At 39.9% G+C, this 19,020-nt stretch overlaps 1 protein-coding gene across 5 annotated transcripts in view; it reads left to right on the forward strand.

The window, feature by feature from the left end:
• The window catches only part of clec16a (C-type lectin domain containing 16A), a 49,777-nt gene that overhangs the window by 9,452 nt on the left and 21,305 nt on the right, over window positions 1-19,020 (forward strand). For 2 of the 5 annotated variants that reach the window (XM_037791495.1, XM_037791491.1), the window contains exons 6-16: window positions 1,232-1,237; window positions 3,038-3,161; window positions 3,587-3,761; window positions 5,111-5,161; window positions 5,391-5,507; window positions 10,995-11,331; window positions 12,638-12,749; window positions 12,868-12,968; window positions 13,957-14,076; window positions 14,609-14,718; window positions 16,698-16,742. In XM_037791495.1, coding sequence (XP_037647423.1) covers window positions 1,232-1,237; window positions 3,038-3,161; window positions 3,587-3,761; window positions 5,111-5,161; window positions 5,391-5,507; window positions 10,995-11,331; window positions 12,638-12,749; window positions 12,868-12,968; window positions 13,957-14,076; window positions 14,609-14,718; window positions 16,698-16,742 — 1,298 coding nt within the window. The remainder of the gene's footprint in view (window positions 1-1,231; window positions 1,238-3,037; window positions 3,162-3,586; window positions 3,762-5,110; window positions 5,162-5,390; window positions 5,508-10,994; window positions 11,332-12,637; window positions 12,750-12,867; window positions 12,969-13,956; window positions 14,077-14,608; window positions 14,719-16,697; window positions 16,743-19,020) is intronic. The other 3 variants (XM_037791492.1, XM_037791496.1, XM_037791493.1) reach the window with 2 other exon arrangements.

Below are 19,020 nucleotides of genomic sequence, written 5' to 3' on the forward strand. Positions count from 1 at the left end.
TTGATTGCAAACTGCAAGTTTTTCAAAAGTAAATATCCTATGAGTGATGCTGTGAGTCTGTAAACAACAAGAGTGTTGCTTTCTGCACTGTGCTGCGTCAGCTCTGCTTCTTCTTCCTGCCGTCTCTCTTGGCTCCTCGGGGGCTCTGAGTCAGTCGCTGTCACTCCAAGGGATGCGGGTGGTGCATTAAGCGGGTTTGGCTTTCCTCCACACCTTATCATGCTTATCTTCACTATACATAACATTCCCCTCAACATACTGTACAGTCGCTGCAACACATCAACTATGGCGTCCTGTCTGTCTCCGTACCTGTTTGTCTAACCTTGCATGTAGCACTTTGCACCGTACAACTCTGGGTCTTCCGTTGTCCATAAAGTCTTGATTCTGTAACCCCAGTTAGCACAATTGACTTTTAACCACTGTAGAAATACAAGTCATTTATGAAGTAACCTAGTGGTGTGAGGAATGTGTCATTGCTGGGCTGGGCGTGGGCTTGGCTATGGTAAGGAATCTGTCAAAGAAGGAAGCATCAACTCAATGCAGACGTCTCTGACGCTGACTTTTTTCCCAGCATCTGAGAATTATCAGGGGACAGCGTCTGTATCCTGATGAGACACTGCTGTAATGCAAACTATTCATTGCATTGTGATTTTATGCAGTCAAATCTGTGTCTTATTGTGGCAAAAAAGTTCACAACCCTTGCTAATGTAATCACTTTCCTAAATTAACCCCTAACTTAATTATTTGTGTGTCAACACTGAAAATGGGTCAGGTTGTTGCAATGAAAACATCATAATGTTGAACATGTATCACAGTTTGATGCTTCCTACTGATTCCTTGGGTCATGCACTGCAACAAATGACAACCTGGAAAAGGATTTTATCCAGCATTAAGATGAATTAAGCTAGCGTGAAGAATGTTTAGGCAAATGATGTTACAATGCTAGCTTTTTTTTCTCTGGTAACTTGTTATACAGTGAAAAGAAATGTTTAGGTAACACATAAACTCCTTTGCCAGATGTGCCATTGTTTGCAGTTTGTTTTAAGATACCTGCGGGGTCCTTCCCAGCCTCCACCCCTCCACAGCCGCCCCCTTTACACACATTAACCCTGTGTCTGTTTCCCCCTCTCCCTCCTCCTCCTCCTCTTCAACAACCACTCCTACTCTTCCTCTCCTTGTCTCTCTCCTCCTCTCCCTCCTCCCTCTGCGCTCCCCATCTGCCTAACTCCAGTTTCATGTAAGTTGGTTCCATTCATTCAGTCTTTTTTTTTTTTGTAGGGCTGGGTATCCTAGAAACATGTTTTGTTATTTTCTTTCCTTATAGTGTTCCCAGTTGTTCCTACAGTACCTGGATGCAGATACAGTTCTATTTAAACAAGTGTTAAATTAGTCTATAAGCCAGTCAGTGGTTGATTTTTATTTATCACTATAGTTGCTGTTAATGTGAGACTTTATATTAATTGTAATTCCTCAAATTTGCTTAGAATGAGTTATTATTACTCCTTACATGTCAGTGTTTGTTGATACCCAGCCCTATTTGTTCCTAATGGTGTATTTGTTATAAATGTACCGGTATGAATATTCTTGTTCTTGTAAATCAATCGGTGTCACTCACCTACATACATGCAGAACAACCTGCATGCCTTTTTTTAATTTAATTTTCTTGGATTAATTGTTCCACAGACTTAATTTCAGCTGAGCCCCACATGTTGGTTGTTATTTTGGTGATGGGTTTGACAGTTTTGGTCACTGCGGTTTTTTTTTTAGTCCGTATCCTCTGCTTTAATTCTCAGTTCATCCACTAATGGACTAAGCTGGAATGGCACTGTGTGACTCTGAGTAGTGTCAGCTTGTGATTTGTCTTTTTTGTTTTCTGCTATTATGTAAGTCATTCATTTGATTTGGCTGCTTATTCATTACAGTACCTGTCTCAGTTGGATTGGCATTGTGTGGAATTACCACTTTTATTTGCATTCGGACGACTAGATGTAAATGTGTTACTACACCAGGACAGTTCACACAGAAGTATCCTAAAGTAATTGTCTAAAATGTCTGGTTCTCCCAGACTACAGTGGGCTCTTATTCCAGACACATTAAAACAGATGCATGGAAATACTATGTAAAACAGGTGTCAGATTTTTCTGCTCTATAGTTTCTCTATTGCTGTTCTTGCAGTGGGAATTTGAGACACATGGATTAGTCTGACTGTCACTTTTGACCCCTTTTTATAAAAATAACAAATTCAGTGTGCTGTCCAATCAGATATCAAGGCTTTCTATACTGTAGACCTTTGCCCAGTATTAAAAGAGTACTCCACAGATTTAACATTACACTCCTATAAAACATTGACAGACTCATGACGGACAGTTAAAAAACAAGAAAAAATTGGTGCAGCAGAAATATTGTCTTTTATATTTCATTTGATTTGTAAAATTGGTTCCCCTTTAACCTTTGAACGTGAATGAGTTGGGTTTTTTTTTTTTAAAACATTGTACTATGACTAAACTTGTGACTTCAATTACTACTAATACAAAGTTGGACCAAATCTTGCTCAGATCTTGCTCTTGTCTAAAGATAACTCCTCTTCAGAAAGCATCAGAGAGAGGGGCAAACTGATGAGTGCAGTTTCAGATCACAGGCTTGGATTAAACCGACAGAGAATTGGTTGGAAAAGCAGGTTTTTTCTTGCATAATTACAGCGAGAGTAGCCCCAGTCACAATGTTGTTTCAATGTGAAACTGAACTGGCTTTCCTCTTGATCCCACTCCAGTAGTATTCTCCTTTTATATTGAATTAACAATGGACCAGTTCATGTACTTAATTTGACTAAGCATGGTTGGTTAATTTTCTTAATTTGTCTCTTAATTTGAATGGTTTGGGTTGTTTTTTTAATCATATTTAATTGTCACATTCTGGTAATTCTCCGGTATCACAAAGTGTGTGTGTGTACATGTGAGTGTGTGTGTGTGTGTGGGTGTTTGATACCTGTGGGCAGCCTTGGTAACAAAGATCTTAATCCTGACTCTAATTTCTCCAGTGGACAACCAGCACATGCTGCACTACATCCGAGATAAGACAGCGGTCCCATATTTCAGCAACCTGGTCTGGTTTATTGGCAGCCATGTCATCGAACTGGACAAGTGTGTGCAGACAGATGAAGAGTAAGTGCCATCTATTGTATCTTTTTTCTGTTTCTCAGTGTAATTCTCACTGCGGCCTCTAAGGGTCAGGCATGTCTCTGTTATCCTGGTGCTTATTTGATGACATTGCTGTACAAAGGCATGATGTATTGTATACGTCATTGCATTATAAAATGCTTTAACTTGGGGTTTTTTTAAAACACTGGATACACCATGTCCTTTTAAATAGCTTTCAAGTTAAAAGACAGTACACAAGTGTCATATTATACATTGTGAATCTGCACATACATTAAGATGCCATTTGTGTAAATAATGTACAATAAAGCATGGCGGTCAAACCATTTTCATGCCTGAAGATGTTTTTTTTATTCTTGATGATTTTGGCAGTAGAGCAGCCTGACCACTTCCCAAATAACATCTGAGTCTCTCTCTTTGTCGTGTCCCAGACATAAGAACAGAGGGAAGTTAAGTGACCTGGTAGCGGAGCACCTAGACCACCTGCACTACCTGAACGACATCCTCATCATCAACTGCGAATTCCTCAATGACGTTTTGACCGACCACCTCCTCAACCGTCTGTTCCTGCCCCTCTACGTCTACTCTCTGGTCATCCCCGAGACGGTGTGTTACCTTCACCTGCATGTCTAAATGAATTAAGTTACGCTGATGTTTGCAGGTTCAAAGTGGAGAGAGCTTGTGTCATATAAAAACTGCTTCCTCCATTCTTTTCTAGAATTTCCCCAAATTGTTAGCACTTAACGTGTTGTAACACCTCCGCACGTATGTGTTTTTCCGTAAGCTAATGTGTTAAAGAACACGTCAGAGAAACTGTACGGTGTCATCCTTCTTGCAGCTATAAATAGGCAAAAACGTCACAATCAAAATCACATTAAGAAAAAAGTAACTTTTATTAACGTAACAATATTGATTAAACTTGATTATTTTTGTGATTAATCAAATAATTGTTTAGTCTATTAAATGTCACAAAATAGTAAAAACGTCCATCACAGTCCAAGTTGACCTCTTTAAATTGCTTCTTTTGTCCAACCAACAATCCAAAACCTCAATATATTCAATTTACAAGGATATAAAACATACAAAAGCTGTGAATTACATTTGAGAAGGTGTAACCAGTAAATCATTGGTATGATCATGATGACTTAGATTTTACATTTACATTAACATGATAAGTGACTTAACAGACCATGCCAGTGGTTTTGCACAACCATCCCAGTAAATCCTATCTGCTTAAACATACATTACTGACAGACATTTCCAAATTCGTGCAAGTGGCGCTGTAATTTTTAAATGTGTTTTTCCTTCCAGGGGCCTATCGGTTCACGTTAGTTTTAATACACTACCAAAACTATACTACACTACGCTATCATCTTTCAGAGACTTGAATGTTCCGCAACATAGCTAATGCATCATAATGAAACACACATCCGCTCTGGTTTTCATAAATTTGATGTATTTGAGTTTTAATATTATATAATATTCATATTATTATATTATACATATAATATAATATTTGAGTTAATAATGACGGAGTGGTGGTTCTCTGGTTTCCGGTAGTGCATTCACATGCTGAAGTGAAGGTCTGATGACAAACCATCACCATTCATCTACCACATAGTATTGCATTCATAAGATGTGATGTTTGGAAACTCAATAGTGATTATGAATAATTATCAATTGTCATAAGTTTGACAGTCTGCTTTAGAATATAACTAACAGCGCTAATGGAAGGTGTAAGCACATAAAAGGTATTTGGCTTAACTTACAAAACCACTGGTATGGTCCCTTTAAACTATTCGATGATTATCAGCTATTAAATCATTCCAGCTCTATGCCTTGTCTCTCCTCACAGTTTTGCCTTCACTATTCCTTTCAAGTTGTTATGGGTACTAGCTATGGAGCTGCTATATGTGTGACTTTGACTGGTCTTTATTTTTTTTTTGTTCCTTTAGTCTGAAGAGCGAAAGATCAACCCACAGGTGTCCCTCTACCTGCTGTCTCAAGTAAGCAACACACACATCAGATGCTTTGCTTTACTTTTCCATGTAAGCTAAACCTGCCCAATATTTTCTGAGGGTCACCGGTTCGTACAGAGGAAGACAAGTTCAAAATACATTTTCTGGTAGAGTTAAGAACTTTACCATACATTTTATTTTCATTTTCAATGAACGGCTCTTGTTTTTAAAGATGTTTTTGATAATTTTCTTAATTGTGTGTGTGTGTGATTTCCAGGTGTTTCTGATCATCCACTATCAGCCAATGGTCAACTCCCTGGCCGAAGTTATTCTCAATGGAGACCTGTCTGTCTTCACCCCGCAGATGGATATACACAGCACACACAAGAACACGGTAAGGTGCACACGCACACGCACACACACACACACACACACACACACACACACACACGCACACACAGTAATATTTTACATATACAACAGCACTCTCATAACCATCAATAAAAAACACTAATTTGCAGCACACACACACACACAGCAGACTGTACATTGTGATACAGAGTCACACTAGTACATACCCATAAACACAACGGAGTACAGCGCACAAACAATAAATGCACACACACCTACGCAGGCAACCGCATGGATACATGCGCACAGAAATATATACACACACACACTTTCACACATACACACATAGACTGGAGTTCCAGAAATGTGTGTAGGTGGTTATGAGATCACGGGGTCATGGTTTCTCCATGATTCACCCACATCAAGGCAACGTTATGCTAATTAGCTACATAGATTTTTCTTATTTACATTTTTCAAACACACTCTCCTTTAATCTCCATCTTTTCTCCCATCTCCGCCTCGAATTGAAACGTTCTGTCTGCTGTCTTTATATCGTCTTTCTCCGAACGTCTGTTTGTATTTACATCCGTATGTTATTTCCCTTCTCTCTTTGTGTCTTTCTTTCTACCTCCCCCTTGTCTCCCCCTCATTTTCCCCATCTAATTCCCTCATCTCTCATTTTCTCACTCTCTTCCTCTCATTTTCTTCTTCTTCTTCTCCCATGCTTCAGTTTCTCTCTGAAACCGAATCCCCCCCACCTCTCCCTCTTCTTAGTTTTTTGACCATCTGTTTGTAAAGCCAGGTGGGTGTGCTGAGCTAGTGAGCGTTTCTGAGAACCCTTGTGGTTATTCTCTGTGCTGCGCTGTTTAAGTGTGATTGTGTGTGTGTGTGTGTGTGTGTGTGTGTGTGTGTGTGCTAGACCTGTGGCTGTTGTAAGAAGCAGCCTACCTTTTCAGTGAATGTGAGTTGAGGCGTGATGTCTTTAGCAACGGTGGTCTACCACAACAGGAGGCAGCCAGACCCCAACTAGTACCTGCCAGCTATTCATTCAGCCATGCTTTTCTCTTTCTCCGCACTTTGCGGACTTTAAAAGGTGCCACGTGTTGCATTTTTAAACATCAGTGTAGCAGTTCTCCAAAGATTAGAGAAGTAAAGTGTATATAGTATATACTGTATACTGTAGAATTGAAATGGTCAGAATTTTAGGATTTTCTATCAAATAAAATGAACTAAAGAAACAGACTTGAGATGGTAATACTGCTCATTTTCTGTGTTAGTTCCTGTGTTCACTTTATTAGTTCTCTACTGTTTTGCCACTGATAAACTTGCAAAAGGAGCTTTGATGGCTTGCCTTCCTCAGATGCACAACAGAGTCCAAAATGGCCCATGACTTCAAGTGATCCATTTCTCCATTCAGGAGTCAAATACGGTTGTATTATTCTTAACAGAAGACTAAGTCACTAAGGTTACCAATTCAAATCATTTACTTGCTTTTAACCTGCAGTGATGTGCGTGTCTTTGTGTCCTTGTTTATTGCTTGAATGTGCTCATATCTGTGTTCAAATCATAGACTATATATAGGAAGTAGACGTAGTCACGTGACATCACCCATTGGTTTGTGGACTGCCGTTTTGATGCCTCGAGTTTGGCATTTTGGCTGTCGCCATCTTGTTTTTTTGCAACCAGAAGTGACACGAGAGGGAGGAGCTAAGTATACTGAATAAGACATTTCAAGGCCGCCAAAAAGGTTATAATTAACTTTAATAAACTGATAACACACTGTGAAAGGGTTAAAGTTGTAAGACGAAAACACGGAACAACAACAACTCCCAGACTGGACAACGCCGTGGTAGCGAACTGTCAATCACAAGTTAGCCCCGCCCTAAAGCATCCCCTGCTTTATTGGTCTATTTGACTCTAAATGGGACCATAATTTACTAAATGAACATCATACTGTATTGAAGAAGACTTGAAACTAGTGATTGAGGCCATAAACTCATGTTTACAATGTTTACTGAGGTAATAAATCAAGTGAGAAGTAGGCTCAATTTCTCATAGACTCCATACAATCAGACTTCTTTTTGCAACCTGAGGAGTTGCCCCCTGCTGGCTATTAGAAAGAATGCAAGTTTAATGCACTTCAGCATTGGCTTCACTTTTCAGACCCAGAGTTCCCCACTGGTTCAAATGCATGCATTTGTTCATTCTGCATGTTTGCAGGCACATAGGACACCTGCATTTTGCACAATGATTTATTGTGGAAAAAGCCCCTGATCATACTTGATAACGTCTGAAGACATAATGAAACCAATGTATTCTCTTTGTTTTACATGCAAGTTGGACTGTGGATATGAATTGTTTCCACCACATCAGATAGAACTGCTATTGTGTTATTGTTTGATTTATTGTAGATGAAACACCGACAGATGAGGCCTGGGCTCTGTTTCTGTGCAGGTGGTCAAATGGTACTTCCTGTTTGTCTGTGATGTGGCAGGAAATTAGGTCACATGATGGAACACCCCGACAGAGCTGGCTCACCTAACCCAAATCTCTTTCCTGGAAGTATTTTTTTCTCTCTCTCTTTCTCTTTTGTACACGTGTTTTCTTGCAAGTGCACCAGTTACATGATGTCAACATCTGCATCTCTGTACTGTATGTGTATCTACTGTATCATTTTTCCCCGCTAAAGCACATGCAGCTGTTTTAGTTGTGTGCATTTATAAGTATATCTTTGAGCTTCAAATGGTGCCCTATTTTGATGTGCTGCTAGGTGTGATTGTGCGGTGTGTAGGTTTGCCTTACATGCTCCCTGACCTCCATTAATTTCTCAGCATAGGCTCCGAGTGTGAGCGGTTTACCAGAACCTAGTCAGCTAACAGGTGCAACACACACACACACACACACTAATGCTAGTCTGTGGTTTTTGTCTGACAGCATACACACACCGTGTTTTTAGCAGCGACTTCAGTACAATCCTAAGTGCTCAGATGGAGCTAGATATCAATGTTTTTGTTTGGCTGGCTACAGGAAGGATTACAAAGACTTGTGTAATTATTCTGTGGAAATGAGTAGCTAAGGCTTTTAGCTTCATTATGCTTCATTATAGTCCAAAAAAAAGGGTTGACTTAATCTGAAACACAAACAAATTAAAAACACATTTTAGTCTCTAACAACCACTTTTCTGTATTATCTTGTTATTCGCAGTCCTATTAAAGAATACTTCCGTGAATACGTCTCTACAGACTGAGCCTAAATGAAGTAGTTCTCTAGTGTTTATTCCTAAGAAAAACAAAAACTTTCCTCTCATGAGAATATGGAGAAAAGGCAAAAGGGAAGACAAGAGAAGGCCCAGGCAGGAGGGAGGAATAGACAAACTAATGTATAGCTTTTGGTTTTGATTCCTGTGGCAAACGGCTCCTTCCAGTAATTGTGGATGTTGAGAAACTGCAGCTGTGTTTGACACATGAGGAGGATGGGCCTACATCTTCTGACACTGCACGCCATGTTTCCATGTCTGTGTGTCGATGTACCTACGTCCTCACGTGTGTGTGTGTGTGTGTGTGTGCTCGGTGGTTTGTGTTATTGTAAGAAGCGAAGTGAAATAGGGCCACCTAGTTTCACCTTGCGATACCTGATCCTCTTCCTCTTTGTCTTCTTCAACAAAGTTGAACCTTTTTTTTTGTACAAATGAAACCTAAGAAGCTGGATCATCTTGGTATTCAGTGGCTCTTTGTCTTGCTGCACCATTGGACTCTCTACAGGATTGATCTATTTGTTTATTTTTGGGTCCTCGAGACTTCTAGGGAATAAAAACAGTCTTAACAACAGTGAATATAGTATTACAGGTATATTAATATGCATTAAACACACACACACACACACACACACACAAATGCGTACATACACATACGGTACATACTCAAATTAGCAATTAAAATAAAACAAAGTAAAATCTATCAACCACAAGTTTGCAAGATTTTGCATGACATCACAATATTCAGGCATGTTTTTGTTTTGCCTAAGTAGCACATGCCTTAACAGTTTATAGTGCTAGAAGTGCATTTTTTCAGGTTAGCCTGAATAAGTAGTGAAATTGCACTGATGATGGCTCATATCTTGATGCCCCTCTCGGCACTAGTCCGTTATTGTGTACAGTAGCCGCCCTGTGTTGAGCCATTTGATCAAATATATTTCTACTCTTGCCTCACACCCGGGGTTAATCATGATGACCTGTGTGTTTTTGTGGTCCATCCTCAACTGAGCTGTGCATGTAAAGGTCAGTTCTTTGATTGACCTTGATATAAGCAGATGTTTTCCTTGGTCCAATTTGTCTAAAAGTGGAAATTTAAATTGTAGAGTAGTCAAGTTTTGAAATGACTGAATACTGCTAGACTGCTTGCAGTCTGTGTGAAAGAGTCTGAGTCTGTCTGGACACATCTGGCTGAAAATAATTGACTCAAATGCTAACCTGTCTTTGTGCTCTCCACTGACCTAAAGAACAAATCATACCATGTTTATTCTGCAGACTTTCTTTTCTTTTTTTAAGTTTTATTTACCTTTTTTAAAAAAGAATTGTATTACTCTTATATTCATTCTAATTAGTTTAATCTGAAGCAGTAAAGCAGTTGTGTCATTATAATTAGCAGTAATAATTCATGTCATTATGATTGCTCAGTTTACTGTAAGTCCGTGTTGACATCTCTGCTCAGCCTCTTATCATTTACCAGCTGTTTCCTGTGTGCATATCTGCGTTTTGGTGTAAGTTTGAGGGCTATGTGCGAGAAGTGGGTTATTTCTAGTTCCAGTACGGCCTCACCGACGTGACCTCAACTTTGTATGTGTGTGCTTGTGTGTGTCTGTCAAGTGGTCATTTTCCCTGATAAAGTATATCAGGGAGGAAGAGTCTCGTGTACAAACAGACTTAGATCAACAAGATAGTGCAAGACGGATTTACTGTAAGGCTCGCCGTTTATGTGCATGTGTGAGAAGATTTAGGCACATCAGTTATAGAAGTTTATTATTGTGTATGCATGTGGTGTTATGCGTTTTCATGTGTGTCTTGATTCTTTTTCATGCACTTCTGCCAGTAAAAGGTGGTAGTGAAACTGCTTCCTGGAAACAGGACAGTTAGTTTCTTCTAAATATCCCGCCTCTGGGTGTGTTTACTCCAGAACATCAGTACCTGACTAAATAAACCCCTCCCATTTTTTTTTTCTCACTTGTTTTGAACCGTTATCTGCCTTTTTTATCCAGCACATACTGGAAGGTGTTATGCTGTGTTAGCACTGTAACACCACTATAGATGTGAAAAACCAAGAAGCAAAATCACAAAACGGCCACTGCTGCATTTTAACCAAACACACCTTTTAAAAAGCACATCAAAAGAAAAATACTTTCAGGATTTCATGATCACCAGAAAGGATTTGGACAAAATGTAGACTTGATAAAATAATACTTCTGTCACTTCCAGGCTTGTGATGTCTTCCCATCTCACACCCTTGCCTCGCTGTCCTTCTCTATCCCTCCCCAGGCCAGTGCAGGAGGCGTGCGTCGCTTCACCAAGCCCTTAGAGTCTCTGGAGCGCTCCCTGGAGCTGTCCCGCCACCGCGGCCGCAAGAGAACACAGAAGAGGCCAAACTACAAGAACCATGGCGAGGAGGAGGATGACGAAAGGGCTGGGGGAGGGGGAGGAGGAGGAGGTGGTGGCGGAGGAGGAGGAGGAGGAGGAGGAGGAGGAGTAGAGGAGGGCTGGGATGACGACAGCAGAGGAGGAGAGAGGGATAAGGGAAAAGGTACAGAGGGAGTAGGAGGAGGAGGAGGAGGTGGGAGTTCTAAGGGAAGCAGAGCGAGTGGGGAGACGGCGGAAGGTGAGTGTGTGTCTCATTGGACACAGCAGTACAGGAGTGTGTTTGTCCATTTTTCTTTACTCCCATCAATCAGACACAGTTTCCCATGATGCACCCCGGTTACCCAACAGTCACCACAGCAGCAGCCCTCCTCTCCAAACAGAAAAGAGAGAAACTAACTCAAAATAACTCAACCTAACTCTAAATGTGCCCTGCTTTTTTTTTCCATCTTGGTGCTTAATTCAATGTGTACATGACTGTTAACTGTCATCATCATACATTTACTGTTTATTGTCAAATTCAGATTAGACTATGCAGCCTCTTGATCAGCAGTGAAAAAGTTCATAAATTGAGGATATGCTTGATTCCTGAAAAAAGGAAGTGTTAAAACATGAGTAATCAACGTTGAGGCTAAAACAAAATGCAGAAGAAACGCATCAGAAAGAAAGTAAATTTAACCAACAAATTCCTCTTAGGCTAGTTTTGAGATGAGGCCTCTCTTTCAGCTGCTCCCCCTGTTTGGCGTTTTTTTTACTTTCCCCATGGTCACCACGGCTACCACTGACCCCATGTCAAACACAATCTCCATGGCAGCCGACTGTCCATTTCCACGGTGACACACCATCCATCCTGTGCTCCTCACCTCTCCGCCTGTCTCTCACTCCTGCTCTGTGTGCGTGTGTGTGTGCGCGCGTGTGTAAAAATGTGATCACTCATCTGAAATGATTCCTTCTTTACTTTGACTGAATAGACTCTTTTTGCAGAGTTTTTTTGCAGGGCTGCACAGTCGTGTTTGCTTCTGAAGGTGCAAATGCACCCGAATAACATCGTAGGCTGCAGCTAGTTTCAAAATGACACATGTACCATTTTGGGGGGGAAACGACAGCCATTCTCTTTAACTGAGAACTAAGAAAAGAGATGAAATAGGAAACATTTTGAAGGACAGATGGTAACTTAGGTGACATGCTGTACGTCATTGGCTGAAATATAACATTTTAATGCTATCAAATGATGCATTTTATGCATTGAAAATCAATATTTTATTCCCTAATCAATTGTAAGCAGACACTGATGGCATGACTGGCTCATCTTTGCTGCCTTGACACATTTCATCATTTTTTCAACTAGTAACAAGTGAGAAGGAAACACTTCAGACTTCACATTCATATTCACTGGTGACAATAGCTGAAACTTTCTGTCTTCATAGCTCTGATGTGTGTTTTTGTTGAGGATGTGAATGTGAAAAATACATTTTAAAAAAACATTACATTTATGGATATTTATGCAAGTAAGTACAAAGTATGTGTGTGTGTATGTGTGCACACAGAGATAGAGATGGTGGTGATGGAGAAGTGTAAGGTGTCGGAGCTGACGGAGCAGAACATCACCGATGAAGAGAAGACGGCTGCAGCCACCCGCACGCACACACAGAGGAGCAGGTACATGCACACACATATCTGGACACACCGAGCTGTTAGATTGATCTGGATGTGGAAAGAATGAATAAAAGGAAAGACAGAAGTGTTTCTGGACTGATGATATCTTGTTTCTCTGCAGACCGTTCTTAGACATGGTGTACAGCGCTCTGGACTGCACCACCGATGACTACCACGCCCTGTTCGTCCTCTGCCTGCTTTATGCGGTCTCACACAGCAAAGGTTGGCCTTTCTTTTGTATTTATACATATGAACATTCATTTGGTTGATTATAGTGGTTCATTCTAGATACCTGGTAAATGAAATAAACTGGCATCCATATTGGAAACGGCGTACAACTGCTTATATATATATTTCTAATAACAGGACTTGACTGACTCAACAGGACTGAATACATACGGTTTATGTCTGGGGTGTTTTTGGCAGAGAACTGTTCATTTTACATTTGAACAAATTTGTGTCAATATACACTTAGTTGCCAATTTATTAGGTACACATAACTACAACTAATGCAGTCTAATGCTGTTTTCACTCACAGCCAGCGTGGCCAGCTACATTGTCGGTGAGCCGCCGCTGAAGTGTTGCTCAAGCGCTCGTTTATGTAGAACTGGCTAACAGCCTTTTTTTTAGATGTGACGTAACAGGGTGAAACTAAAACACATGCTTGGTAGACACTTCACCGTGTCATTGGAGCACTGAAAAAAAGTTGATACCAACTGGGCTTTGTGGCGTGTCACGTCTGTCACGCAGCAAGTGTTCAGCAACTGTTCAGTTGTGTTATAGTGACAGGTATTTCTATTATTTGGTCTACCACATTTATATCAATGAGAGTAGACCAAATAATTCTAAAACCTCCCTGTATAATGCAAAACAGAATTATGACTATAAAGCACCTCTCTAAAACGGCAATATACCTTGTTTTGTGTGAGTCCTCGTTTCCCAGACAGCAGCGGCGTGTGCAAAGTTAGCATGATCCATAGAGTCCCAATGGGCACTTCAATGGGAAATATGCCAGATTGAAATATACCGCAATTTCAAAATCCAGGTTGATTGAAATGACATCACACCTCAGGTTATTTTTGAGTAGACACAGCGCTGAAGACAAGACAGTGTACTATCACAATCTTTCAACAAGCCTATGACCTCACAGTGTTCATGTTTACGCCACTAAATCTGCATGCAACTATTTCCTGACCTGGTCCGCCTGTAGGTATAAATCGAGATCTTCTGGAGCGTCTGCAGCTGCCGGTTCCTGACCAGGAGAAGAGCTCCTACAGCCTGGTGCTGGTAGAGAGACTGATCAGAGTTATGAGCCAGGCAGCACAGCCAGGTAACACACACACACACACACACACACACACACACACACACACACACACACACATCAACACAATCACCTGTCTTTGAAATCATAACATTTTTCATATCTTTAGTTCTCTAAATTACTAATACGAGCCTTCAGTTGTATTCCAGTTTGAATATCCATTACTGTGCACAGCTGTGAGATGAATATGAAATTAACAACTTAACGTGTCCTCTTCCATGCCTAAAGAAATATCATTCTTTTTTTTGTGATTTATTTTATTTGCATTTTTCCTAGCTGAACACAAGAGCATGAACACTTTCTGTATAAACACATTTATTATGAGAAGTTCTTCACAAGTGAATGGAAATGTAGAATATGTTGTTAGACATGTAGCTCAAAAACCATGTGTACATTTCATGTTCCGGACACTTTTTGGTCCATCAATTGTATATTAGACATTCTACACATTATTCCATGTTAAACTGTGCCTCGTTGAGCCAAAATGGAACTACAGTATGTTAACTTACTCATATATTTCTCTTGTGTGTTTGTGTAGATGGTAGAGTGCGTCTAGCTACACTGGAGCTGACCTGCCTGTTATTAAAGCAGTCTGTGCTGTCTGGAAACCACTGTTTAATCAAAGACGTACATCTGGCCTGCCTGGAGGTACAGCACACACAAACATGTACATGCTATACTCATACATACTGCCCTGTCAACATATCTCACACACACACACACACACACACACACACACACAGAGAATCAATATTCCCACAAACACACATATACAAGACTGTCAGGGCAGGCTGGTGGGAAGTTGGATCTTCCATAGCAGTAAAACAACCTCTTTACATTTAACTGTATCACTTCCTCAGAAAGCTGCAGGGTTTTGTGGTTATGACCAAAGACATTTTTCAGCAGGGACACGCCAGACCACCCTCTTCCTCTCCTCCAACCCTCTTCCCAAACCTCACATCTGACTCATTAACTGTCTTCTCCTCCTCCTCATTTATCCTCCTCCTCTTCCTCTCTCCCTCTATTTCCTGCTACCCGTCCTGTTTGCACAGAACTCCATTTTTCTTCCTTGTCCTTCTGAGAATTTTTTTATTTCCTCCTCACTAAATTCAGGGTAATCCTCCACACCCTCTCTTTCTCTGCAGTCCTCTTCTCTTTATTCACGGGAGTTACAGGAAGTAGTTGTGCTTCTGTGATTTTTTTTTTTTGTCGGGATTTCAGTTTAAAAAAAAAAAAAAATTCACCGTCTGATCTGACTGAATTTAAAAGTGAATTGAAACCATGGTCATTTTACAAGACCCGGTTTCACCTACTCATGATATCAGTCAGTTTAACATCACTGGGGGTTTCTGCTTGAAAAATTTCCCACCACTGACGCAGTTTAACTTTAATGAAGAGAGCCTTTCAATTGCGAAAGTGCTCCTTTTGCTGAAATGTTAGTGTTGGCAGGTTTTTCTAGGAACTATGATCATTATTTTTAGTCAAAGTTTATTTTGCTTAATTATTTGTTATGTTGTGGCGTCACAATGCCAGAGAACTGACTTTACTGACCTTAAAATAATAATAATTCTGTTGATGTTATGATAAGTTGGCCCAGACCCTGCTCATTCTATTTCCTTCCTGCTGTTGGGAAAATAGTTGACTAGTCATGTTGCTAATCTCTGACAAGAAAACAGGCTCAACTGTCCAGGTTTAGTTTATTCAGTGTTAACAACACAAAGGATTACCGAATCTAGTGTCACTGCAGGAAGAACACTGACTGCACTTAACTATCTTTCCTCTGGCTCTCTGACATTTGATGTGAACGGGTAAACAAGGGAAGCATTTATTGCTGTTAAGGGAAATGGCCTTGCACAACACAGCACAGAAGTGACATCATTGTTTATTAAACGGCAGCAGTAAATCAGATCCGATTCCAATTAAGTGTCACCTTTTCTCAGAAACAGCCGGTAGACGGTAGATACACAGCAATAGGTGATTATGTTAAGTAGTACCGTACTTAACAGACTGTTGTACCGTTTGTTTGTTTTGAATGGAGCACTGGAGCATTTCAGTGTATTTTATTCCTCTTTTTACCATTCTGTGAATAATTTAAACTAATGCAGTATAAAATGCATCATCATTTTATCAATCACACCACTATCTCATAAGTTATTTTGTGATTATTGTGTCCCAAAACTCAGGTTGAAAATAGTTTTGTAGAGATTTGTATTCGTGAAGCTTGTTGAGGAGTGATGACCAGGGAAGGTGATTTAGGAAGTAAGAAAGTCTGTTAGGTTTTAATGGTTTTTGCAGGTAATTTGGTTTGTCGAGGTCAAGATTTTATTTGATATGGGGTCACAAGTGATTGTAGGTTGTATTATTTTATGTGGATAATTGCAGTGATTGGTAAAATGCATGTCATGTCATTCTTCTGTGTTGTCCATTTTCTTAAGGGACTAGAAATTCCCTTAAGAAAAGCTCCTCAAATAATGCAGGGATTGGTTGATTGTGCATTTTTATAATTCAAATTTCTGGCAATTTGTTTCTTAAGTGTTCATCGTTTGAAGATGTGTTACTTCTGCATGTGTTTCACATGAATGATGGTTCAGTGTCATACTGTTTATACTTCATGTTTGTGTTTGCAGGGTGCTAGAGAAGAAAGTCTGCATTTACTGCGGAGATTCTACAAAGTGAGTGTGCACAGTAACACACGCACACGCACACACACACTCTCTCTCTTTAAGATAACCAGACATTTATCTACCCACTGCACACACATATGCACCACTAACCTACATAAATAAGTGCTTCTCTCCCATCTACCCACACATATATACTGTATATAAACACAAAAACAGAAGAAGAAAGGACAAGTTAGGCAACAGCTTGAAACCCACTCAGACAAGCAGACTGACACTGTCCAGCAAATGATATTAATGCAAAATATTTTGCATTCTGCTGATTACTGTAGCACAATGGGATTTCAGTTGACAGTCATACCATGAAAATCTTTTTTTCTGTTCTGGCTGCCCAGACAGAGACAGTTGCTGGGACACAGAAAACAAAAATTTAGGGAGAATAATAAAGCAAAAAACAAAAGATTAAAAAGAGCCAGACAAGTAAACAGACGTTCAACCAGTTCTTCGTGAGATGCATGTTAGAACTGAAACTGAATCACAATCTACCCGTTAAGTGTCTTTTGGTTGCTTGTGTTTGAGTATATCCACTTATTATAACTGAAACTATTTCCCTGAAGGTGCACTAGGTAAAACTGAAAGCGTTCCCTATGTCTACTATATAACATCATGTTTATAGTCATAGGCGAAATGCTTTCAGTTTCTCTTTGAGTGTCTTTGGATATCAGTTTAGGAATCAGTCACAGGTGTAAAGATCAACCACGTAGATCATCACGGACAAAGAGAGGAGGAAACATGAACTATTTCAGCATTCAGGAAAATACTCCAAACATAACCACTAACAGAAAGTGGCTTCCTGATGAAGAAGTATGGTCATTTCTTAGAAATACTGGTTGCTCTTTTGTTAGCAAACTCTTTGTTAAAACCTGGTACTCTCAGCAGGTTAAGATAAAAGTTTAAAAATGATTTTAAAATCCTGCTTTAACTCATATTTCCTCTCAAACATCTGCAGTATACAAAAAATATTGATCCGCATCACGGTGAAACAATATAGCTGCTTTCTTTAGGAAGTGGAAACAACAAGTTTGAATGATGAATCTTATTTAATGAAATGTTTTTTATTAAAGTATATTTGGGTTAAATAATAAAACTATGATTAATCTGACATGAAACAGGTGAACACATTGAATGTGTAAATTGGAGAATAATATCTTAAAGGCTTCATAATGTTGATCTTTACTCATTAGAATTCATATTTTTTTTATATCAAACCATATGATTACGATTCCATTTTGCACCGCATTCACCAATACAAGAACACTTTCATAACTGAAGTACTGTGTCAGTTGAGTTGCCTCACTCAAACAATGAAAACGTTCTTGAATTGATAAACATAGTGGATTATAAATTTGTAAAAGAAAAGAAGGAATCAGCAAAAATATCATTTTAAATGTGAAACATCTGATTTTCTGGTTTATTCATTTGTTATTTGGTTTCATTTTGCCTTGATCAACAACACTTCCAGCTGTGGTAGTTTCAATTTTCACTTGAATGAGTGGAATATTTTAGCTGAGACATATCAGTGTATGGTTAGATGAACACAGTAAGCTGATGATGAGTATATGCGTATCATATAAACATATAAACAATCACTGTCCTGTACGCTTGGACGCTCAACTGTGCATGTCCAACTTATCTTATCTGTCCAGCATTTCCTGTTTTGGTTCACAACATCATTTTGTTGATGGGACGTCATGTACGAATTCCTCTCCCTCTCCCGTAATCATTTATCTGGGTGGTATGCTGGAACACGCAGCAGATGAAAAGAATTTGTGCACAGCGCTGGTAGTGTTACGTGTGGAAGAGGAGGGCCTGCGACAGTTTCATATCCCCAGATAACAAACGGTCCTTGGTCAATAAGTCACTGGTCTGTTGCGTGCAACGGTGGAAGAATGTGGTAAAACAGCATTATTTATCCTCACAGGAAATACTGATCAGAACGTGTCGTGAGAGTGTGTACACTTCTATATGCTGTGTCTACACTCTGCACGCACAGACTTGAGTCAGCTGGGGATAGGATATTGACATGGAATATGAGTCACATCATATGACCAAGTGGTAAAGAGAACGAAAACATGAATTGGCAAGTAGTGTTGGGCGCCCCGATAGCTCAGTTGGTAGAGCAGGCGCCCATATAACAAGGCTGAGTCTTAACCGCGGCGGCCCGGGTTCTAATCCGACCTGTGGCCATTTCCGCATTTCGCCCCTTCTCTCTTCCCGCCTGTCTAAACTGTCCACTGTCCTGTCAATAAAAGCCTGAAATGCCCAAAAA

Source organism: Sebastes umbrosus, chromosome 14 (genome assembly GCF_015220745.1).
Source record: "Sebastes umbrosus isolate fSebUmb1 chromosome 14, fSebUmb1.pri, whole genome shotgun sequence".
In the NCBI taxonomy this organism is placed as follows: domain Eukaryota; kingdom Metazoa; phylum Chordata; class Actinopteri; order Perciformes; family Sebastidae; genus Sebastes; species Sebastes umbrosus.